The 25,799-nt window shown below is 37.6% G+C and overlaps 1 protein-coding gene across 1 annotated transcript in view; it reads right to left on the bottom strand.

The window, feature by feature from the left end:
- LOC120315416 (IQ domain-containing protein M-like) overlaps positions 1 to 25,799 on the bottom strand; it is a 65,028-nt gene that overhangs the window by 22,522 nt on the left and 16,707 nt on the right. Inside the window, exons 4-5 of the mRNA XM_039359711.1 lie at positions 25,138 to 25,282; positions 21,175 to 21,309 (exon numbers count right to left, since the gene is read on the bottom strand). Coding sequence (XP_039215645.1) covers positions 21,175 to 21,309; positions 25,138 to 25,282 — 280 coding nt within the window. The remainder of the gene's footprint in view (positions 1 to 21,174; positions 21,310 to 25,137; positions 25,283 to 25,799) is intronic.

Raw genomic sequence — 25,799 nt, 5'->3', positions numbered from 1 at the left:
AACTGGCCATAGGAAAAATTACACCTTTAGCAACAGAAGGAAGATGAATTCTCTGTTAATAAAACAGGCATCAAATAGACAAGCCTAGAAGATAAATGAAGATTAAGAAGAACAAGACTAAGGAGTTCAAAGAAAGTTTAATTTCACCTCTTTGGGGTGTTTGCTCTGTGATATTGTGAAAAACAGGGCATCCCAGGAAATTTTTAAGAATTGGTATGCATGTCACAATACATAGCCTAAATTCATTACAATGGTAACTTTTTATAAAGCATTATCACTAAAATGTAGCATTGTTCCAAATCACTTTATAGATAGTAACTAAGTAAACCTGTTTCCCCATGAAATAGACAAGTTAGTAAAATACATCATGGAGCCTGCATTCACTTTGTAATTCATTCTATGCAGATTTATTTATATATCCAAATGCATTAGTGCTGGCCGGACATAAAGGACACTACTTTAAGTTATATTTCTAACTTTTTCAAAGGTACATTGAACATGAATGAAATACCATTAAAAATACTTAGGTTACAAGTCTTTTTGACATCTTCAAAATACATTTGTTTACTGAATAATATGAAATAATATAAACATTAAATATAGGTCATGTACTGTATAGCAATATCTTACTCATAAAGGAATATAATCACACATGTTTTCTGGCTTTAAAACAAAAGGATTCTCATATATATAAACCTTCAGGCAAGAGATGGAAAATTAGGGCATCAATTTAACATGGTGATCACATTTACAAATGCAAGTGAGATATGACAAAGATATTAAACAGTATGGATTTTATAAAGAGCATACTATGTTTGACCAGACATTACTAACTTCCGATGAAAAGTTAATTAAGAAAATGTACAATTTCTTTTTAAATCTGAAAATGGAAGATAAGCAAGTAAAAGACACAATGATAGTATGAACAAAGAATTTTGAATATAATATAGACTTAGAGAAATGGCAAAGTTTGTGGAAAAGAAACTATAAATTAACAATGTCAGCTTCATATAAAGAAATCTTATACAAAATGTTTCTATAGATGGCACTTGCCATCAACAAGATTAGCAAAAATGTTTAAAAATATGTCGGAGAAATGTTGGAAATGTAAACACAAACCAGGTACTTATTATCATATGTGGTGGACATGTGTTAAAGCAAGGAGATATTGGACAAAAATTCACACTTGGTTAGAAAAAATGTTAGAGAAACCTGATTGGTTTTTTTACTAGGTACTATGCCAGAAAAACTTGATAAGCAAAGTACATATCTGATTTTACGTGTGATAACTACAGCAAGAATTGTATTTGCACAATATTGGAAGAATGAAGAAATACCACCAGAAGAAGAAATAATTAAAAAAATACTAGACTGCGCGGAAATGGACAGACTTACTTTAAGGTTGAAAGAAAAAGAAGAAACAGAATATTTTCAAACTTGGGATCCATTTTATCAATGGTTAGAGAAAAGATTTAGAGATTAGGAATTTAATTTGTATTAGTGAATAAGATAATCAGACAACACATTTTTGTTGAATGATTACTATTGAATTCTGTTAAAAAAAATCAATAGAACTTTACAAAAAAAGGCCTTTATACCTATAGACATACACAATTGTGTTCTCCTTTGAAGTATGGTAAGCCTGGAATAGTATAAGCTAAAGAAATTAAAGTCATAAGATCAGAAGAAGAAAATTATATATACTGTAGCTAAATCCAGTTTATAATAACAGTATTGACTATAGCTTTCTATGTATGTAAATGTCTTTGCTTCCATCATGTATCACTCCATATTTTTTTACTGTTTTGTTCTTTATATTTTTTTATCTTTTTACCTCTGAGGTTCTCATCAACTCCATTAAATCTTCTTTTGTCTTCCCCTTCCCCAGACCAGTTACTCTTCCTTATATATTTGTCTTGTGGATCAATCCTCATGAATTATTTCTACATGACCAAACTACTTAATACACTTCTACTTAACTAACCATTCCCATTGCATAGAACTTACTTAACTTTGTCCTGACTCCTATCAGCTTCCATAGATTCTCTTGGGCAAAAGCACACTCCTGAGTGAAACCTTTTTGATTTCTGTAAACAAACATTCCTCATAACTGACCGTATACTCCCCACTACCTTTTTAGTTACAATCCCATGTCTTAAAACTTGCCCATTCATTTCCTCATTTTTAATAAACAGTTCACCAATGTACACAAAGTCATTACTTATTTTTGCTATTTGTAAATAATGGTTATTTATCTAGTTACTTTAATTTTTCACTATTTATGAATAGAAAGAATCATTCCATTTTCCTTGGTAAACATAATTCTTTTAGAAAAAAGAAAGATTATGTAGATATTTGATTAAAATAATAAAAAATAAAAATAACATTTTATTAAAAGTATCACACACACACACACACACACACACACACACACACATATATATAAATGGAATGAATAAAGTGCGTTCACCAGGAGAGTTTAAAGTTAAAATACTTTAATTAAAGTATTTTACTATATTAAAATAAAATTTTAATATAGTAAAATACTTTAATTAAAGTATTTTAACTTTAAACTCTCCTGGTGAACGCACTTTATTCATTCCATTTATAATTATGCCTGGGAGTCGCATTTTCACCATCATTATTGAATATATATATATATATATATATATATATATATATATATATATAACCAAACAAATAAATGTGAGCACCAGGGAATGCTATAAAATTTTTAATAAAATTTAGTAAAATACCAATAAAATTACAATAAAACGCCTAGCTTTTGTCAGCAACTGCTGACATCATCAGGGCTCAAAATGCCGGTCAGTAGGAGAGTCCCCTTTATAGGTTGGCCAGGGTCTGCACCCGGCTCCTAGATCTTGTCATCGGGCCTGATGGAATAGGCTGTTTTCTCAGATTGCAGCACACATGACTGAATCAGGCCATCGATTTGACTTTGAAAAAGTACGTGTCTTGGCCAGTGACAATACGAAAGGGGGGCACTTGCTCAAAGAGGCATGGCTATCTAATAAGGACTCAATCAATTGGCACATTGATCTTTGCCCAGCCCACTTAACGTTGAAAGCTTGGAGTATGGGCAATCCCCCACCCCGCTGGAGACAGCCTAAGGAAACACCGAATATATCAACGGAGAGGATTATAGAGAAGACTTCCCCTTCTTACCATCCACAGCCCATGAGTGTCCAGACGGAATATGAACAACGATTGAGACCTCCCCCCTCCCAGAACGGTTAAACATCTCCGAGCATCTGAAGGAGCATTGAGAGATGTAAGAGTGTCAATGTGTGTACTAGGAGTTTGTACACCCCCCCCCAGACATCCGGAGGGGAGAGCATTGCCTAATGAGAGATCCGCATTTAAAACACCATTGACGGGAGCATTGAATTCCCTGCCGTATTCGGGAGGGGAAAGAGTAGTCTCTCTGATCTTACTGCAACAATTCGATCACCCCATTCAGCAGTGCCGACCCGAATGCGCCAACGGGAAATGTGGAGTGGCTCCGATGAAGATGCAGAGGGGAGGAGTACTAAGAGTGGAGGGGAGAGGGCAGTGAAGGCTGATGCTCCCGATTATCGTACAGAGAATATCCAGGGTGACTCAATCAAAACTAGGATGGAATGTATAAAGAATGGAGATAAAGAGAGGAGACACCTGGGAGCAACAACTACTAGATCGTATTCAAGAAGGGGAGAAACAGCCTCATTAACATGTTTGGCGGATATGACCCGCCCACCCCACCTTGTAACGCTGATCTGCCCATATCAACGGGCAACATGGAAGAACTCTCAAGACGGCAACGTGCAAGCAAGGAATGAGAAGGAAATAGGGGGTGTGACAGTAATTAAGTTGAATAACACCTGCGGTGACCATGATTGTGGGAGGGGAAAATATAAAGAAAATAAGAGACAGTGCATCGTAACGGGGCAATCTGAATGGAGCAGGGGAGGGGACGATGGAAGTACACAACTAAATAAAGTGGGTGTGGCAACGAAGCAAAAAAAGAAGGGAAACACTCCACCGAACCCCGAATTTAGCAAAGAGAAAACATCTGATGCCATTTACACAAGCAAGAAATGCAAGAAAGCAATAATTGCTAATAAGAAACCAGCAACCGGAAAACAGCCTATTCCATCAGGCCCGATGACAAGATCTAGGAGCCGGGTGCAGACCCTGGCCAACCTATAAAGGGAACTCTCCTACTGACCGGCATTTTGAGCCCTGATGATATATATGATTAGAAATAGAAATAAAAACAAAAACGCAACTCTTGGGAGCCATCTTCCCTGGTCCAAGACCTTAAAGCCACAGGACATGAAATTGACTTTAAAAATACCAGAACCATTGCCAAAAGTGAACATTTTAATAACAGAATAATCAGAGAAGCCATCGAGATAGAAAAACGCCCACACAGCATGAACAAGCGAGATGATACCTCCCGCCTACCAGCCATTTGGAAACCCGCCCTTATTGACAAACGACTCCCTAACACAAAAAAATGATACCAGACCCACACTCACAAAAACCACACAGGAGGTCACCACCACACATCCACGCAAAAAACAAACCCAAAGCCACACCGATGACGAGGCACGACCACAAACCAGAAGCCAGACCACAGCTGCATCATTAGCCACTTTAAACCCCCCCAATCCATACATGAAGCAAACTGACACCTCCATGAAGAGGAAGCACGACCACGAACGCGAAGCCAAGGAATGGCAGGGCAGCCCAAAATCTTGAATCCCTCTGCAACTCAGACTAACCTGAGCACAACCAAACAGAACACTCCCCCAGCCAATCAGAGCACAGCCAAGCCCCTAACCATTCAGAACACACCTCCACCCAATCAGAACACAGTCAAGCTCCCACCCAATCAGTTCATACCCCCACTGGCAGTTAAAAGGAAGAAACAGCTAAGACCACACATTGCTGCTCGAAGCACGAAGCTGAAAACACCAGCCTGAATATGACGAATGGGACTTCGTCGAAACGTCGCCAAGACACTTCCAATTTTACGCGGGAGAAAACCCGAACAACCAAAGACCTACATATATATATATATATATATATATATATATATATATATATATATATATATATTTGTGTTCTGAGGTTTTCGCGGGTATTTGTATATAGGTCTTTGGTTATTCGGGTTTTCTCCCGCATAAAGTTGGAATTTATTTACCATGGTGGGTTAATCTTGTTCAGGGGGGAAGTGGGGGCATGGTGGAGGTAGAAGCTCAATAATCAGCTCTACAGCATAGGACTAATTGCAAGGATAAAACCAAATGAATAATTACTTAACTTCAGAATGGGACCTGAGGGAATTCTTCTTTAATAAAGGTTTAACTCACCAGTGATAATGAATGCAATCTCACATACTACAGAATAAGGCTATTAACATAATGATAGAAGAACTATAATTAGAATTGAGCAGAAATGTTAATTACCCACCAGTAGGGTACAGAAAGGAAAAGGAAATTCTACCCCTACCCATAAAATGGATTTGAAAGAGAAGAGCTTTAGACATTTATCCTATGTTTCCACAAGCATAACCACTCTATTACCAGACAAATATAGTGGTAAGAACACTTTTCACTGAACTTTTGAACCAGATTAGCAGTGTGGTATCAATAGCCTTTTGCCATAATATGGATCAGTTGGCTGGATACAAGTTAAATTAGTCTTGCTTTGGGTAAGAATAGCTGAAAATTCAATTTCAATGAAAATGAAGAAGGACTAGTTCAGAGTCAAAGCACATGTTACATTTAAAATAAAGTACAAACCAAATAAAGTACATTTATTATTTTAATTAGTGCCTCTGATTTGTGAAAGTCCCAGTTCACATACCAAGGTAAGAATATTTCAGTTTTCTATTCCTGATACATATACTAATTTGTTTGCAAATTGTCTCCATGCTTGTATGGGTATTTTTTAAAAGGATCTCCAATCATCTGCATTCAATTAAAACCTCATAGATTTGCACTATGAGCTTCATATAAATTAGTTCTACTTTACCTTCTTTTGATTTTCCTTTTACCATAAGATGGATGGATATATCTATTTATTCATTCATTCATTTGAATTCATCTAGATACAACCTGGGTGGCTTATACGTTTTGTATTTATCAAGTAACTGTACACAAAACATTAGATGGGAATATAGAATCTTTAATTAATTTAATTACTAATAATTCCTTATACTATCCTGGAAACTTCTAACATATAAAATTATATTGATCTTTAATTGTAGCTAAACTATTTAGGAAATGTATGTTGTTATTAACTCTTAAGACATGGTAAAATATATCTGGAAATAGTTTCTAGATAATATCCTAGATAAACTGCCTCTCTTTGCTGGAAAATTATATTCTCTGTTATATTTAATATATCTTTTCATTTTTTATTTTTAAGTGATCTTGTAATTCTTAAGGATTAATAAAGCATTCTAAACTTGCAGCTTTAAATTGTATCTTTGCTTCTGTGTTTCCTCTTTCTTATAAAAAGAAAGTGATTATATTAGAAAAATATAATCTTTCAGTACTCTTTGCTCAGTGCATTCTATTCATCAAAAAGAGCAATTTTCAGGATGATTATAACTATTGCTATATTTAATGCTTCATGTTTAATCAAGCATTGCCAGAGCATGATCATGTGTGCTGGGTGGGGTGCTGGAGTGCTGTAATTTATACCCTTATCCATATGTGTTCTATGGAACTAGGCAGCTGGGGAGATGCATTTTGGATTGTTTCATATATAAGCTATGAGATTCAGTCAGAGTTTACCACTCCCAATCCCTCAGAGTCATCCTAGCACGCACATTTAGATGTTCTATATCTTTGACTATTTGAAACAAGGGACAATAAATGTCATTCTGTTTGAAAACCTGAACATAAGCTTTTCTATATTATTAATCTTTTTAGTATATGTGAAAGTGATATAGCTTTTAGTGTATGCCTGACAAATCAATATACACCTAATTACTGAACTAGGATTTCTAACCAAGACCACAACTGATGGGCAGTTAGTTGGAAAAACCATTTGAATTAATTCCTACCTAAACTCAGAGATGAATAGATATTGCAGGCCCCAAAGGGACTAACTTTGTCAATTATTTTTAATATGCCATACTGCAGTTCCAATAATTTGTGACATACAAACTACCCCCAGCCAATAGACTTCTTACCAGCAGAGAAAATAGAATTCAAGCTGCCTTAACCTTTGTCTCCAGCCAGCCATACAATTATCCAGCTGTTTCAGTTCTTAGCCTCTTTCAGAAAACTTCTGACTCATGGCCTTGACTCTACTGGGTAGCTAAAGTGCTCTAGCTAAAATGACTTTGAATTGAATATAAGCTGCCTTCAAGGTTGCTTTTCCCTTGGACCTCTCTGAGTTACACTGAATGAAAAGATCTGTTTGATTAGCTTGCAAATTCCATATATGTATCCCTTGGGAATTGTGAAATCATAATAGAGAGTAATATATTTATATAAAATTGTCCTTCAAAGTAAATTAAGTTGTTTAACCTTGCAATCTATTCTAGATAAAGGTAAGCACAAATAACCAATACATCATAGATTTCTATTCTACCATAGTATTAAATTTGCCCATAATAAATTGGATTGTACTCTGTTTTCAGTTTATTGTCCCAGATACAATATTAATTTTAGTCAGACACCATTCAATGTAATATTCACAGTATGTAGTATATCATAATGTATATTCTATCAGTTTTAAACAGTTGATTAGGTTGCATTCTCTCACAAATAAATCTGAAACAGTCCCATTACTTCTTCCAACCTTAAACAAAGAAAATACTTTAAGCCAATCAGTGCTTGTCATCTGTCCTTTCTGCTGATCAATAGGACAGTAGCAATGGTCTTGGAGTTACACAAATCCCTTAATATCTTTCCTTCCACATTCTTCCAAACAATGTATTAATTTACATTTTATACTTTACTTGCATAGGAAAAAAAGTGTGGACTGTTATTATGAGAGAAGATCAATTATAAAAAAAATGTAGTCAAACCACTGAAATCTGCCAAAAACTTTCTGGCTGCCAAACCATTTCTCTGTCTCATTAAAAAGTCTCTGTGAAATAGTAACATGTTTTCAAGTTTATACCTGAATGTTATAATAGCTGTGAATAAGACTGCATGTTACTGGAAAACTGGGTTATTAGGAGGAAAGGTAAGAAACAAGTTTTAAAGAAATAAGTTCCAGGAACAAAATGCTGAACTCAGATAGCAGATGGCATTAATGGTTAGCTTTTGTTCAGAAACCAAGATGAAAATGAATCATCCACAAGGTCATACAAAATATTAGCATTAACTGTAGTTTCCAATAAAGCAGAGCAGAGTCAGAAATAAATTAATACAGCTTTCATGAATTAACAAAAAGCTGGAGATCTGTCAGATCCAGGACTGATCCAACATGGTGCAAAAACAATGCAGAGCAAGGGACCTGGAGGCAGTAAAGTAAGGTTATAAAGCAAGTTTCATGGATGAGTACAATATAAAGTTAAAGACTCTTCCAAGTCTACCACAACTTTTGGTAAAAATTCCTCAAGAACAATTATACCTGATCGCTGTTATACATGCCAATGTTCTTTATATACTGATCTTAGAGTAAATAACTTAATGAACTAAAAAAACTAAAACAGACAAACTTTTATCTGACAGTTCTTTATCTGATTTTATTTTTATAGTAAATTGTTAAATATTATATTTACAACAATCAAAACTAATACAAACTCTAACAACTATATAAACTAATACAAAAATGGAAGAATAAAAACAAAGAAGAGAAAATACAGAAAAGAAAAACCAGAAATAGAAAAATAGAAAAGATTAGAGTAAAAAAAAGAATTTTTTTTTATCAAGAAGTGATATTCGATCTTCACCAAAAGTATAAAAAAGTAACTTATCATGTTCTCTTAAAATATAACAAATTATTTTTTCCCATATCTCATCTCTTATCTATAAACAAATCCATAAACATTATCAGTATCCAAAAAAGTCCATTACAGGTTACCAGAAATAATACCATATGTATTTTAACCTTGATCAAATAAACCTACTTTATATTCCTTCCCTTTACTTCTAACAACTTAATATTTAGTCCATTCAATTAATATTGTAAAACTTGATTTCTTTTATTTTGTCCCATGTCATTAGATTCCTCAAAATTTAAAAAAAACTCTTTTGTAAATTCAATATAGGAAAATTATCAAGGTGACTCTAGTGGTTTATTGTATATTACTTTTAATTATTGAAACATCAGCCAATTTCTTTTATATGTTGTTTAACATTTTTTTCCTCATCGTTGTTTCATTTTGCTCATCTGTAAATTCACATGCTCAATCTTGTCAGGAGAAACATAACATGTTTTATACATAGTATCCAAATAAAGGAAGATATCTCTGTTGATACTATTAATTTCTGAGCCCATATTTCAAAAAAATCTTTCAATATATCCAATATTAGAATATTTTGCTTTTTCCTATACTTGTAAGTCAGGTTTATATGTGCTTCTCCTTTCATTCTAATCTTTAGTTCCCTATAGTGTCCACTTTTTAAAATATTATCATTTAAAAGAAATCAGAAGAATTTTCCCATGGAAAGGATTTTTATAACATTATTATTATTATCAATGATCGCACAGTCAGCCAGATGTTCAGACTGGATTTGGCATTTTGTCTACCTATCGAGTCCTTACCCAGGACCTGGGATAGGCAGATGTGGATGTTTGATGGTATTACAGGTATCGTCGCAGGACGGAAGCAGTTCCTAATAAGGCCGCCTTTTGCAATTGACTAATAGCAAATTTGTCAATGCCAATGGTGTTCAAGTGGTGCTCCAGTTGTTTTGGGATTGCGCCCAAGGAGCCTATGACTATTGGTACTACCCGTGCTTGCTTTTGCCACAGTCTTTCTATTTCTATTTGTAGGTCTTTGTATTTGGTTATCTTCTCCAGTTCTTTCTTGTCTATTCTGCTGTCTCCAGGCACTGCCACGTCCACTATCCAGACTTTTTTGTCTTTCTTATCGACAATTGTTAAGTTTGGGGTGTTATGTTGCAGGTGCTTGTCTGTTTGAATTCTGAAGTCCCAGAGCAGTTTAATTTTATCATTTTCTATGACTTTCTCTATTTTATGATCCCACCAGTTTTTGCTTACAGGCAAATGATATTTTTTCCAGATCTTCCAATGCACCATTGTTGCTACTTTGTCATGCCGCTGCTTGTAATCAGTCTGTGCAATCTTCTTGCAACAGCTTACCAAGTGGTCCACTGTTTCTTCAGCTTCTTTGCATAGGCGGCACTTACTGTCTGTTGCTGTCTTATCAATTTTGACTTTGTATGCATTTGTCCTTAAGGCTTGGTCTTGTGCAGCCAGAATTAGTCCCTCGGTCTCTTTCTTCAATTTTCCTGCTCTTAGCCATTGCCAGGTATTATTATTATTATTATTATTATTATTATTATTATTATTATTATTATTATTATTAGTTTTATTGAAACCTTGTTTCAAATTTATTTGAACCCTTAGTCCATTTATAACTTTCTAAAATCAGTTTTAAACACCTTTTAGTGGTTTATTAAAAAATAAGTGTTTAAATTTATAGTTAAAACTTTCTTTTGCTAAGAATTAAAGAGAAATCCACATGGTGCTGTCACTGTATACAAAGAGTTCTAATAGCTGAAAAACCATTAAAACAATTTCTGAAAGTGATTAGAAAATGAAGTATGCAAACATAATATCCTTTCAAAGACGCAAACTATATTTTGATCAAGATAGCTATGCCTTCATCTCCCAGAGCAATAAACCTGTCAGAGATTAATATCTTGGAGTATGGCCAAGCTGTCTGGAACACTTGTGGATGGTCTTAAGTCCTTTGCTTTCTACTGCAGAGGTTGATTCCTCTTTCACATCTTCTGTCTGCCATTACATCCTCTGAAGTCCTTTATCTGATTTTCCTTGTAAAAGCCCCAATTCCTCAGCTAACTGTTGCTTAAGTTTTTCTTTTCATATAAGTTATTGGCATCACTTTAGAACATAGAACATAGAATAATAAGGTTGGAAGGGACCTTGGAGGTCTTGTGGTCCATCTCTCTGCCCATGACAGGAGATCCAATATCATTCCAGACTTTCTTTGGGCTTCATGGGAGGGATACCCATGATCATACAAATAATAACAGGATAATAGAAAAGAATAATAGAGTTGGAAGGGATGCCAGAGGACCTCGGTCCAACCCCCTACCTGAGCAGGAGACTCTATACCAGGGGTGTCAAACTCAATTTCATTGAGGGCCACATCAGCATTGCGGTTCTCCTTGGGGGACCGAGTGGGTGTGACCAGGGTAGGTGTGGCCTACTGGGTGGGTGTGGATGGAGTGGGTGTGGCCTATTGAGTGGGCATGGCCAGCTCTATATCTTTCGATTCAAAGGGGCCTGTGGGGGCCTGGGCGGGAGTGAGACAGATCTGAGGGTCTCTGGCAGAAGGGGGTGGGACTGGGGCAAGTGCCAAGGCATGGTCCACTGGAGAAGCCTCACTGAAACCCCTCTGCTGGAGCCCATCAAGCCAGATATGTGAAATAGGTGAGGGCCATTTGCTGGCCACTTCCAGGCAATGGTGCATTTCTTCATTCCTCACAAAGGGTGACACCTCCCCAGCATGCACCCAGGGGACGGGGCCAATGCAGCAGGGGCTGGTTCCTCACTTTTTCCAGATGGACTTGTGGAGCTAAGACTGAATGCATTTCAGCATAGATGGCCACCACAAAATTGTACATTGGCTCCCGGCCGACCTGGACCAAGACCAAGGCAGTGGGGGCCGTTCCCTCACTATTTCCAGGATGACTTCGCGGGCCACATGAAACCACTTCGCGGGCCGCATTTGGCCCCCGGGCCTTGTGTTTGACATGTCTGCTCTATACCATTTCAAGCACGTTGAAAGCCTTTCTTAAGTCCCTGGATATTAACACCATCTCTTGGGAACTTCTGGCACATGATCGACCGGCATGGCGCACCCTGGTGTACCAGGGTTGCCAGACATATGAATACAGAAGGACAATCTTGGCACAAGATTGCGGAGCAAGCACTCCGCAAAGCCAGAGCTGCAAATGCTGAAGTAACAGTGTCTACATTTCTTTGTTCAGTATGTGGCAGAACATTCCGTGCTAACATCGGTCTTATTAGCCACCTACGGACACATCGTTGATGGCCCATAACCCACAAGATGTCAAGGTCTTCATCGAAATCGATGGACAAACAACAACATACCATTTCAAGCAATTGGCTGTCCAATCTCTTCTTTAAAACTTCCAGCGATGGAACACCTAAAATTTCTGGGGCCAAGCCATTCCATTGGTTAATTGTTCTCATTGTCAGGTTGAGTTCTAGGTTAGTTCTAGGTTGCTTCTCTCCTTGATTAGTTTCCATCCATTGCTTCTTGTCCTGCCTTCAGGTGCTTTGGAGAATAGGTTGAGCTTGTCTTCTTTGTAACAGTCCCTCAAATATTGGAACACTGTTATCAGGTCACCCTATCCTTCTTTTCACTAGAATAGACATACCCAATTCTTGCAACCATTCTTCATATATTTTAGCCTACAGCCACTTAATCATCTTCGTTACTCTTCTCCACACTCCATAGTCTCAACATCTTTTTTTTAATATTGTGGCAACCAAAACTGGATGCAATATTCTACGTGTGGTCTTACAAGACAAGTGGTCCTAACATTTCACATGAATTTGATTCTATTCCTCTGTTAATGCAGTCTATGATTGCACTGATTTTTTTGGTAGCTGCAGCACACTGCTGGCTCATATCTAAGTGGTTTTCCACTAGGACTCATAGATCTCTCTCATAGTTACTGCTATCGAACCAGGTTCTACCTATTTTATACCTGTGCATTTGGTTTTTCTTGCCTAAGTGTAAAACCTTACCTTTCTCACCACTGAATTTCATTTTGTTAGATACAGCTCAGCATTCATTTCTGTCAACATCCTTCTGGATTTTGAGCGTATCTTCTGGAGCCTATCTCCTGCCAGCTTGGTATTGTCTGCAAATCTGACAGGTTCCCCTTCTATCCCTCATTTAAATCATTTATGAAGATTTTGAAGAGTACTGGGCATAAGACAGAACTTTGGTGTATTCCACTGCTTACTTCCCTCCAAGTGGGTGTTGTTAAATTTGTGGGTAAAGGCATTGCAAGGAAACGAGTAGTGTGAACAGTAAGTCTTCTTTATTCATTCACCAACAAACAGCAACAGAAAAAATGGCGTGCAGGCCTTTTATTGTGTCCTTGCAAAGGCCAGCGTCAGCCAATGAATACAAGGCTGTTTTTGCGCCTTGCACATGTGCGCAAGGCTGGAGACAGCCAGTCTGGTCCCAGGCAGCCTTGTGGTTTGCCCAGGACCCTTTGCAACATTTCTGAGCCTGCTGAATGATTCAGCAGTTTCAGGACATAATACCCCCCCCCTAGATAAAACAATGTACCCTTATTGTTATAGCAGCACATACACATGTGTTCAATTGACAGGTTGTTGTTGTTGTTATACATCATGCCTGCACACAAGCAGACCACTCATCCATTGTTTAATATGTACAAGAATACAATCACAATGCTTAATACCCCTTTGTTTGAGTGTTTGCTCTGAAATTTGAAGAACTAGTAAGATTCCCTTGTGCTAGACAGAAACCTCACATAGTTTTCAAGATGTTTAGGTGAACCCTTGGCCCGCTGTGACCTTCTTATGGCTGGTGTATGTGCCTGGCCTGCCAGCTCACCTGCCAGGTTAGGCAGACCAGGACTTTGATGCCCCAAAGACCCAGGTGACTCACCCAGCTGCTGACTGGCTGGACCCTCTAAATCCAAGCCAGGGTTCCTTGGGGGGTGGAATTCCCCAAGTCCAGTGGTGGAGTGGAATTTCCCAAGTCCACAATGGACTCCTCTTGAGAGCACTGTCCCTCAAGCCCAAGACCAGCAGGTGGAGTGGCCTGAAAGTCTGATGTGCCCCAATAACCCATGGCCCCCGTGTATGTGCCATAGGTGCCAGAGTCAGGAGCCACCTCCATGGCAAACCCCCTTTCTGGAGACTCCCTGTCTGGAGCAATAGCTGAAGTGTGTGAATGTCCCCTTTCTGCCACTGGAAAATATGTAGCAGCGTATGAAGAACCACTAGAGCGCGAAGACTGTGGTCCAGAATTGTGATTATGGTCCTCCTCCCCCCCCCCCAGAGCAGAGCCAGGAGTGGAAGTGTTGCTGGGAAGTCTCCAGTGCAGTTGATCTATGTGACATCGGAAGACACGCCCATCGTCCAAGGCCACTTCATATGACAGCGGCCCAGAGATGTTGCATACCACTGCTGTGACCCAGAGATGTCCAGATCCATAGTTCCTTGCCCAGACCAGATCACCCACCTGTAGTCTCTTAGGTGCCCGCGGCTGTAACACCTGTGAAGACAACCGGTCTGGGTGCAACTTGTCCAGTTTCGTGATGAGGCAGCGACCCCAGAGTTCTGCTGGGCTCTTTCCTGTGGCTGTGCAAGATGTGGTGTGTTGTGAAAGAAGGAAATCAGCTAACCTGTGATGCCAGCTGCCATAAGTGATTCTCTTGAGAGCATCTTTGGTAGTGCACACCATCCTCTCTGCCTGGCCGTTGGAAGATGGATGAAATGGTGCTGAAGTTGCATGCCGGATCAAGTTGGCCTGTAAAAAAGCCGGAAACTCAGAAAAAGTAAATTCAGGGCCATTGTCTGAGACCAGGACATCTGGAAGTCCATGGGAGGTGAAGATTCCTCTCAACACCTGAATGGTCCTAGCAGTAGTAGTGGAGGAAACAGGCAAAACCTCTAGCCACTTGGAATGTCTGTCAACAAGGACAAGGAAGAATTGCCCCTGAAAGGGCCCAGCATAATCTATATGTACCCTTGACCAAGAGGCTTGTGTTTCCTCACACCTGTGTACAGGGGCCTGAGGCATTTCAGGCCTAGACTGTTGGCACATTTGGCACCCGTGAATCTGGGCCTTGATGGCTTTATCAAGCCCAGGCCACCAGAGATGGCTGTGCACAAGTACTTTCATCTGGACTATACCTGAATGTCCCTCATGCAGAGAGATCAAGACTCTAGTCCTCAATGAGGCTGGGATGACTACCCTGCTACCCCATAAAAGGCACCCTTTGAAAGTGGAAAGATCGTGCTTCCTTTGCCAGAAGCTTTGAAACTCAGTACCTGGACATGTATCAGGCCATCCTGACAACACCCATGTCAGCACACATGTAAACGTGTGATCAGTGGCAGTTTCTGCAGCCACGTCCCTAACATTGAGGGGAGATTCAGGCAACTCCTGAATGGAAAGGATGTGAATAGCAGCGGCAGGATCAGCCTCTATCTTTTGTAGAGGCAATCTGCTGAGGCCATCTGCATGGCCCATTTCTTTCCCAGGTTTGTGAATCAGTGTGTAGTCATATGCTGACAGGAAAATTGACCATCTCAGCATTCTAGGAGATATTATGTGAGGGGTTTGCTTGTTTGTAGTAAATAAATCCAGCAGAGGCTTATGGTTTGTATAGACAGTTAAGTGGCAGCCATATAAGAAATCATGAAATTTCTTTATGCAAGCCACTATGGCCAAGGTTTCTCTGTCAATCTGGGTGTAATTATGCTCTGCAGATGATAGAGTCCTTGAATAGTAGGCCACAGGGACTTGTGTCCCATCAGCCTTCAGGTGACTAAGTACTGCTCCCACCCCATAAGGGGATGCATCACATGCAATGCACACCGGCAATTGCTCATTGAAGTGCGCTAAGATCGCATTTGAAGAGAGCAAGGCTTTAACCTCATTGAAACTCCTTTCATGGACCTTTGTCCACTGCCATGGAGCCTGTATATCCAAGAGCCAACGTAAAGGCTCAGGCACTGCAGCCTTGTGTGGAAGGAATGCATAATAAAAGTTTAAGAGTCCCAGAAAAGCCTGAAGTTTGCTTTTGGACTTGGGACTTGGGGCCTGCTGAGTTGCTTGGAGCTTGGATTCAGCAGGATGGATGCCTTGAGCATCAATTCTCAAGTCTAAGAATTCAATGGAAGTAACTCCAATTTTACATTTATCTTGCTTCAGCTTCAGACCCGCTTGGCGGAAACGAAGCAAGACAGCCCTTAATCTTTCAGCTAAGTTTAGAATGACTCTCCAGCAATGAGGACGTCATCAAAGTAGGGACAGACCCCAGGAATACCACAGAGCGTGCGCTCCATTACACTTTGGAAGATACTAGGGGCCACATTAACCCCAAACTGCAATCTTTTGACCTTAAAGGCTCCCCAGTGCATTACAATTGTTTGAGCCTCAGCTGTTGCCTCATCAACAGGTAGCTGTTGGTATGCCTTGCCAAATCAAGTTTTGCAAAAATTTGCCCCCCCTTGAGGGAGGTCAGAATGTGGCTCACCACAGGCATTGGATATGCATGCTGTTGCAGCACTTTGTTCAGTGTACATTTATAGTCCACACAAATTCAGACTTCTCCATTAGCCTTTAGAGGCGTTACAATGGGGGTTTCCCATGGACTAGAGTCCACAGGTTCTAAGATGCCCTGCTGGAGCAGCTTGTCCAGCTCTGCATCAATTTTGCTTTTGAGAGCAAAAGGCATCCTCTTAGGCTTAATCCTAATGGGTGTGATAGCTGGGTCTAAGCATAAGGCAATGGAAGGCCCCTTGTATGAACCAAGCGCTGTGCTAAACACATCAGCAAACTCCTTGCAAACATCTGCAAGGCCTGACGTTTGCAGGATGTGAAGTCCAGTCATTTGGATTCCAAGGGCCTTGAACCAATCAAGTCCAATGAGACTTGTGCAATCACCCCCAACTATCACCACATCTAATAGGCCTTCAAAAGCCCTACGCTGCATCTTGAGCGTGGCCTCCCCCTTCACGCTGACTCTGGAATTCTGGAAGTCAGTGAGAATTAAGTTCAATGGCCTGAGTTTTACTCCATCGACAAAGGAACCCCCTGCAACTTCACGTCAATGTGAAGCTTTTTTAAAGTGGCTTATGTGTTCCTGTACTTAAAATGCTCCTGCGTGACACGCAGAAACCCACCCTGTGTTGGCTGGGGACCCTGGTACCTTTCTGAAACAATTCTTCCTGAGGCTGGACCTTCTGGTGACCCAAACAGATGGAGGCAATGTGGCCTTGCCTGCCACATGCCCAGCAAATGGCGGAGCGGAACCTGCAGTCAGCACACTTGTGGCACTCTCCACACCCGAAACACTGAGGAGATGCTGGGGCCTTGTCTGGATGCTGCTTCGGCCTTCTCTCCGCTGACTGGTGCAACCTATCCACCTCCTCTTCAGAATCCTGTTCTGAATCTTCTTGAACGACCTCTTGATGGATGGTAACGGTGGCTGGAGGATTTCTGGTGAGCCGCAAGGCCTTCACAGCACCACCCGCTGCTTCTTCAGCTGCAACCTCTCTCAAGGCATCTTGGAACGAAACATCTTCCTTGGCGAAGATCTTCTGCTGCAGCTCACGACTTCTTAGGCCACAAACTAAATAATCCTGCAGCCTCTCTTCCAGATCCTTGAATTCACAAGGCCTCGCTGCTTGCCTTAAGGCAGCAATAAAGTCTGCAGCAGACTCACCAGGCCTCTGGTCCCTCTGCTCAAACGCATGTCGCCAAGCAATCACTGAAAGTTTAGGTTGGAAATGTTCTTTCAGCATCTTCTTTAAATATGCATAAGACACTGACTCCAAAAGTGCTGGGGCCACCAGACTCTCTGCTATGTCAAATGTTTCTTGTACACACACACACACAGCAGGGTAGCCACTTTAAGGCTGTCTTCTTTTATCTGATTTATGCTGAAGTAATTCTCCACCTGCGCCACGTACAAGTTCCAGCATTCTGGGTGGGAAATATCAAAGTCTGACAACTGGCCTATCTTAGACATCTTAGCCTTCTGCAACCCTCGTCAAAGCCTTCGCTGCAAACCTTTTGTTGGAAATGGGTCCTTCTGCCGAGCTCACCTCCAGCAATTTTGTACTGGCAGGCAGAGTCATGATTCTGGACGCTGAGCTTTCCCCAGGGCTTCAGGGCTTCCTTGGTGAGTCCTATTGTCTTCTGTTGGTAATCTTGCTTGCAGCGATCCCACCTTCGTCACCACTGTTAAATTCGCAGGTTAAAGGCATTGCAAGGAAATTAGTAGTGTGAACAGCAAGTCTTCTTTATTCATTCACCAACAAACAGCAACAGAAAAAATGGTGCACAGGCCTTTTATAGTGTCCTTGAAAGACCAGCATCAGCCAATGAATGCAAGGCTGTTTTTGCGCCTTGCGCATGCGCGCAAGGCTGGAGACAGTCAGTCTGGTCCTGGGCAGCCTTGTGGTTTGCCCAGGACCCTTTGCAACATTTCTGAGCCTGCTGAATTATTCAGCAGGCCCAGGACATAACAGGTGTAGTTCCATTAAGGATTACATATTGAGTGTGATTTGTCAGTCAGTTACGAATCCATCTGGTGCTAATGTTGCCTATCCCACATTTTTCTAACTTACCAAGAAGTAGGCTATGGTCTACTTTGTCAAATGCCTTTGTCAAATTCCAAACATACTATGTTCAGAGCATTTTTTCTGGTCCACTAATTTAGTCACTTTGTCAAAAAATGAAATAACTTTCGTTTGGCATGATTTGTTTTTGACAAATCCATATTGGCTTCTGATTATAACTTTGCTTTCTTCTAAGTGTTTGCAAATCTGTTGCTTGAATGTCTTTTACAGGATCTTGCCAGGTATTGATGTCAGGATGATTGGTCTGTAGTTTCATTTTTTCCCCCTTTTCTGAAGATGGGAGCCATATCAGCTCTTTTCCAGTCTTCTGGTAGTTCCCCAGTGCTCCAGGAAGTTTGAAAAATATGATTGAGTTTTTTCTTGTTTTTTACACATTGAAAGAAACATTTTTTATTATTTTGGTATTTGTTGCAAGTCTTAGTTCATTCTGAGCCTAAAATTTTCTGACTTCATCCTTGCAGATTCAGATTATATGCTGGTATTTTGCCTTAGTTATGTGTCCCTATTTTTTACACTTATCCTTTTTGTCTTTCAGTTTATCGGGGAGTTCTTTATGCAATCATGCTGGTTTCTTCTTATTTTTCTTTTTTCAGTGGTATTGTGCTAGACTGGGCTTTTATAATCATATTTCTCAAGCTTCTTTAGTTTAGTGTCTTAGAAGCAGACTATGGTCTAGCAATCAGAAGTTCTCTTTTTTTTACATTTTTTTATTTTTTAAACCAACAAAACAAAACAAAACATAACACACATACACAGAGTGTATACTCCTCCTTTTTTTTAGCAGCAATTTCGTAACGGTAATCTTCTATTATTTACATTCCCCCCCCCCTTATTCTTCTTTAGATATATTTGTCCTTGTCTTGTTGTTTCTTATTTGCATTTTTCTTCCTTCATATTATACTTCATACTAAAAATAATACATATTATTATTACTATACATTATTATACACTCATTTTCCACTTTTGACCTTTCCACATTTATTCTCCTTTATTATTTCTAGTCTCCAACCAGTCATACCACTTGTTCCATATTAGATAGTACTCTGTGTCTTCCTTTTCTTTTATCTCTTTTGTTAATTTGTCCATCTCAGCACAGTCCAGGATTTTTCTTATCACTTCTTCCTCTGATAGTATATTCTCATTTTTCCAGAACTGTGCATATGCTATTCTTGCTGCCATTGTTATATGTAGAATTAAGTACCGTATTTCTTGACTACATTTTCTGTTTAAAATACCCAGCAAAAAGATCTCTAGTTTCCAGTCTACGAGTTGGTCTATTATTTCTTCAATCCATCTTATTTTAGTCCAGTATTTTTTTGCCACTGGGCATGTCCACCATAAATGATAATATGTTCCATGTACATTTTTACATTTCCAACATGTTGGCAAATTGTTCTGGAATATCTTGGCAAGCTTTGCTGGTGGAAGATGCCATCTGTAAAACATCTTCAACTGGTTTTCCTTGAATGCCGCTGACATAGTCAATTTTATGTTTATTTCCCATGTTTTTTCCCATTTCTCCAATTCTATATTATATCCGAAATTTTTTGCCCATCTAATCATTGTGTCTTTGACAACCTCGTCTTCCATTTTATATCTCAATAGGTATTTGTATAAATTACTAATTAATTTTATTTCTGTTCCATGTATAATTTTATCCAATTCTTGCGACTCTTTTTGTATTTCATATAATTTTTTGTCCTCTGTATATTTAGATTGAATGTGTGTAAATGTCCAACAGTCAATCTCTCTGCCTATATCTTGTTCCAATTCTTGTTTTGTTTTCAGATTTCCCTGTTCATTTACTAATTCCTTATATCTAATTATCTTATTTATATCCAGTAGATTTGGGTGTTTCAGAGCTTCCGTTGGAGATAACCACATTGAATTCTTATATAATGTTTTTGTTTTATTTTTTCCCAAGTCTGTAGCATTTTTATATATCAACCATCTATAAGTTTGTAAATAAACAGAAATGTATAAATAAGTACAAAATACAGTAAATGTGAAATTGAAATAAATGACTAAAACATTCCACGCTTGAATAAGGCTAATGAAAGCACATTTAATTGATCTTGCATAACAATACTACATTGTAAAGTGTTCTACATTTTATAAACAGAGGATTGCATAGCCATGGAAGGGAATAAATCAGCAACTTCTACTCAAGGTCTCATCAAAAGAAAAGGTGCAATAGTCCCCTTCTGTTTGTGGCACAGAAAAATATGCAAATACATTTAGGAACGCTTCCAAAATTCTCATATTTCAGCTCTTGAAGATCTGGATCTTGTTCATATATGTTTTTATTTTGCACCTCATGTAAGATGCCCTGATAATGTGTTGAAGAGTAAGACGAAAATATCAAAATGGTAAAAGTTTTAAAAATAACTATGGTGCTTAAGGAGCTGTCACTTGAGTGAGAGTAGTTTTTATCCACAACTTCCTCAAATAAGTAAACTCTAAATACTAAATAAATACAACACTTTTTTCTTTATTTGTATTAACTAAAAATGAAGCATGCTTTCAAAATATAATTTGCCTAAAATACCTTTTGCTATATTTCTACACAATCTATAAACTAGTGTACAAATCTCTTACCATGCAATAGGAGAGTTGTTGCAATATTAATTTCCTTTTCTGTAGGAAACCGGCCACAGTCTCTGAAAAACCTAGGGAGCTCCTTTCTATCCATTTCTTTCCAGGACTCTTTCTTTTCAAATATAGTTTCATAAACTAGGAGACAAAATAGATCAAAAAGACTCATTTTGTTGTTGCATTAGGATTGTTTGAAGTTTTGCATCAATTTATCATACATGCTTTTATTTGTTCTGTCTCTGTATCATATCTAAGTAGAAGTGTGTGTGTGTGTGTGTGTCCCCATATCCAACTGGAAATCATGATTCTGTAAAAACAATCTCAAATATTTGAGACTGAATCACGATTTCTTCCAAATAATCATCCTTAATGAAAGAGTTATTAAACCAATTTCAGGAATAACACACATATGAAAATTGTTCTTCTTGGTAAGTTTTCCTGCTACACATTTACAGTTATAATAGGAATTCTCAACCTGAAATTTTGTGTTGCAAAATTTTGGATTTCATCAATCAGGAAATCTGTTTTTTTGTTTTGTTTTGTTTTGTTTTAATTTTAGACCAACAAAACAAAACAAAACACAACACAACAAACATTACACACATACCCACGTAATATATCCTTTTTTGTTAACAGCAGTTTGTAACAGTACTCTTCCATTCTTTACATTTCCCCCTTCTTTCTTCTTTGAAATATTTGTCCTTATTGCCCCATTGTTTCTTATTTACATTTTCCTTCTTTCATATTCTACTACTTACTAGGAATCCAACATTATTCATTGTAGTAACACTCATATTTTTTATAAGACTCGACCGGAATTCCATCTAAGCATGGTGATCATACAAATATTCTCATATTATTTAGTGCATATACTGTTTTTACTCTAATACTATTTCCAACATTAAAATTCACCCCTTTTCATCCAAGTATATTTATTTAATTTTATTTTTCTTTGACATATATAATAATTCCTCCTTTCTTGTTTTATGCTAATATTGTGTATAATGTTTCTAAATTTTCTAAATTTTACTTTCTCTAGTAATTTTCTATAATCCTATTTTATGCAAACTTCCTAAAGATACATCACATCTACATAAATTGTTAAACATCTAAACTCTTTTTCTTGATATATTGAATCCATTTTTATAGAAAAGAGCTTAATTACATCTCCCATTTTTAATTTGATCTATTTTTTTGTTTTTATTTTGTTTTATACTTCTTGTCTCTATAAGTCTTCCTTTTGCTTCTCTTTCTAACCTTTCTCTTTCTTGTAACTTTTGTATTTCTTGCTCTCGATCAACTTCCTCTAATAGATCTTCATCATAACTTTTACTCTCCGGCTCTTCCCTACTTTCTTGTTCTTCTCCTTGTGAAAAGTAACTCTCATAAAAGTCCTGTGCTTTCTCAAGTGTATCTATCTTGTATTTTTTTCTCCTGCCAAGTTAAAAGTATGCCTTCAGGTATTAACCAACGAAACTTGACTTTATATTTAATTAATTGAGTCGTTAAAAATTGGTATTCTCGTCTCTGATTTCGTATGCTACGTGGTATTTGTTTTAATACAATTATTTCTTTACCCTTATACATTATTGAGTCGTCTCTTGTTTTTATATATATTTCATCCCTTACTGATCTTCTAGTAAACCTTATATGAACTTCTCTCACCAATCTATGCCTTCGTGCATAATTTGTGTATACTCTATATGTTTCATCCATGTCTCTTTTTACTTCCAATTTTTCTTTGCCTAAAATCACTGCCAAAATCTCTGCCATCTTTTCTCCCAAATCTTCCTCCTTTTCCTCAACAATATTTTGAAATCTTAAACAAAACGAAACTTTGTTCATTTCCAGAAAAGCAATAGATTCAGTCAACTCCCTATTTGCTTGATCAGATTTCTGTATCATCCCTTCTATTTTACTATCAACAAGCTCCATTTTTGTTTCAACTTTTTGAATTCTTTGTTCATTTTCCATCATTGTTTGTTGTATATTACCTATCTTATCATTCATATTTTTATTTTCATCTCTCATTTTTCCAATATCATTCTTAATTTCTTTATGATGTATTTTCATTTCTTCATGATTATTTGCTATTGCCTCTTGGGTCATCATCATTGTTTCTTGAATCGTTTGTAGTGTTATCTGCAAACTCTGTGGGTTCATTGCCAATTCTACTTTTTCTTTCCCCAACATGATTCTTTGGCCTGAAGGAGAGGCCATTGTATTTGTGGGATTTGTAACTGTTTTTTTGCTAACTTATTTGTAGTTACAGTACTTGTCATTTTTATAACTTGAATATTTCTCCATTTTTGCATAAAGAATATATATAATACTTCTAACTATAAATCAATATATATGACTATAATATCATTGTATAACATTAACCTTAACAACTAAAATTACAAGTAAAGTTGTACCTTTCCTTATCCCACTATTTATCTTGTACACTTTATAATATTCTTAACATCATCAATCAGGAAATCTGAAAGGGTAACTGATATTTTCAAATCTATTTGCAAAACAGATATAAGATTTGTTTTTACTATACACGAGAAAAAAACATAAGATAGCCACATAAATAATAAGGCTGAACTGTGCCTATTTCCATAAATTAGAACCATCTTTAATAAATGGAATCCTACCACGGATTCTATCAGCATATCTTCTAGCTTTCTATTAGCATTCATATGTTGATACAAATTGATAACTATTATCTTCATCTATTTTTGCATAACTGTATTGTAGAATTCTTATATATTGTGCGTAATATAATCAAGAAAAGTGCTGGTATGATCACTATGAAAGATTATTGATTAAGTCACTAAAACTATTTCATAGGACCTAAATAATATTTATATGTATTATATTTTAACTTTTAAAAACATAATAAATAGTTGCTTTACCATTTGATCCAAATGTACAGTCCACATCCTTTAGACATGCTTTGGACCTGATCTGAGCAGAATACCTCTGAATTAAATAGTCCAATGCTTTTTCTTGCTTCCATGTGGGTCTGAAATTACACCCTTCTTTAAGCAGTAGAGCCACTGACACCTGTTGTGCTGACATATTTACTCCTAACTTTTTCAAAATGTGCACAGTTCTACTAAATGTATCTTGTAAGATCTCTTTTTCTATTGTGTGAGATCGTGATTATTTTACAAGATATATCCACTATCAGTTCTTCAATTACATGGGCACAACACCTTAGAAAGGTTGTTTGGCATTAGCTTCCAAATCAGAGGAATAAAGTTTAAACTTAGGCTCAGTTAATATTGTAGTGAGTCGAGTATGATATACTAATGACTTAGAATCTTGCCAAATAGGGCATGAAATTCTGAATGAAGACATTGAGACAGAAGTGGATGCTAACTAGCTTTTTGCCACTTCTTGTTTACAACTTGCCATTTCCAACTCCTGTCAGTACTTTCCCCATGTTGTTTTTGGAATTCAACTAAAGTTTCTCAGATGAGGAAGTACAAGAAGGGGAAAAGATAAAGCATTTTAGCATGCTTCTTTCTCGTTTGTTTATTTGCTTGCTTTTTGTTGGGTATGGTATTTTAGACCAGAGATCTGCACTGAAACAAAGAAAGCTGCTAGCAACATAAAGTGCTATGCCAGAACATACAGCTTTGCAACTCAGTGCTCAGAAACGTAGTAATAGTATTTTGCCAAGATATATCCTTACTGCCCAGGATCTAACAGTTAATCACATGATACATTTAAGTGAAAATTATACAAATTGCATTTGGGGTTCCTGCAGGGAAAATGTGTGCTCTATCACTAAACTATGGTGTCTCTCCCAAAAGATCTCATTTACTGTATATTACTAATTCTGCTAAAAAAAAAGACAATACCTTTGAGATAATGCAAGCCACCTCAGTTGAAGATATTGAATAGTTTTTGAAATAATTAGCAAAGATATGGTAAGAATAATCTCAAAAGATTATTCTGAGAAATACGTACGCATTTTATTGTCAAGCCAGTCTTCCAGTTGTTCAAATATTAGTGGTGTACTTGTATCCAAGATGCCACAACGGCGTTTAATTCGAAACATCATTTTACGATACTCCTTTATAACAGCTAATATATTTGGTCCATGGTTCTTAGCCTGTATATTACAAATATATGTATGTGTGTGTGTGTGTGTGTGCGTGCATACATACATACATACATACATACATGTAAAGTGGTATTGGAGAAACAACATTTACAGGGTAAAAAATTATAGGGGCGTAAAATAAGAAAACTTTCCAGAGATTGCCATAAAAAAACAAAATAAAAATCCCTTGTAATATTGCATTTTCACACTAGAGACCAAAAGATTTTATAGCAAAAATCTAAGTCTGCTGAAGTTTTATATATGGAAATGATAAAAACCTGGTAGCAGAAAATACTAGATGTCTATGAGATTCTCATATGTCCCAAAGATGCTTTTTTTTTTTTTTTTTTACAAAAGGCAACTGGATTTTGGTTTTCCTTGAAGTGATCAGAACCCTACATCACTGGGCTAAAGGTCTGCCTACCAGCAAAGATGGAACAGAAAAAGAACTAAAACACATCAAGGAAGCCCTCAGAACATGTGACTGTCCCAACTGGGCCTTCATCAAATCCAAAAAAAAGTCCCA

This window comes from Crotalus tigris, unplaced genomic scaffold (assembly GCF_016545835.1).
Source record: "Crotalus tigris isolate CLP2741 ecotype Arizona unplaced genomic scaffold, ASM1654583v1 scf7180000019104.112062, whole genome shotgun sequence".
NCBI classification, from domain to species: Eukaryota; Metazoa; Chordata; class Lepidosauria; order Squamata; family Viperidae; genus Crotalus; species Crotalus tigris.
Note: the sequence above shows the minus strand (reverse complement) of the source record. Positions and strands in the feature narration are given on the sequence as shown.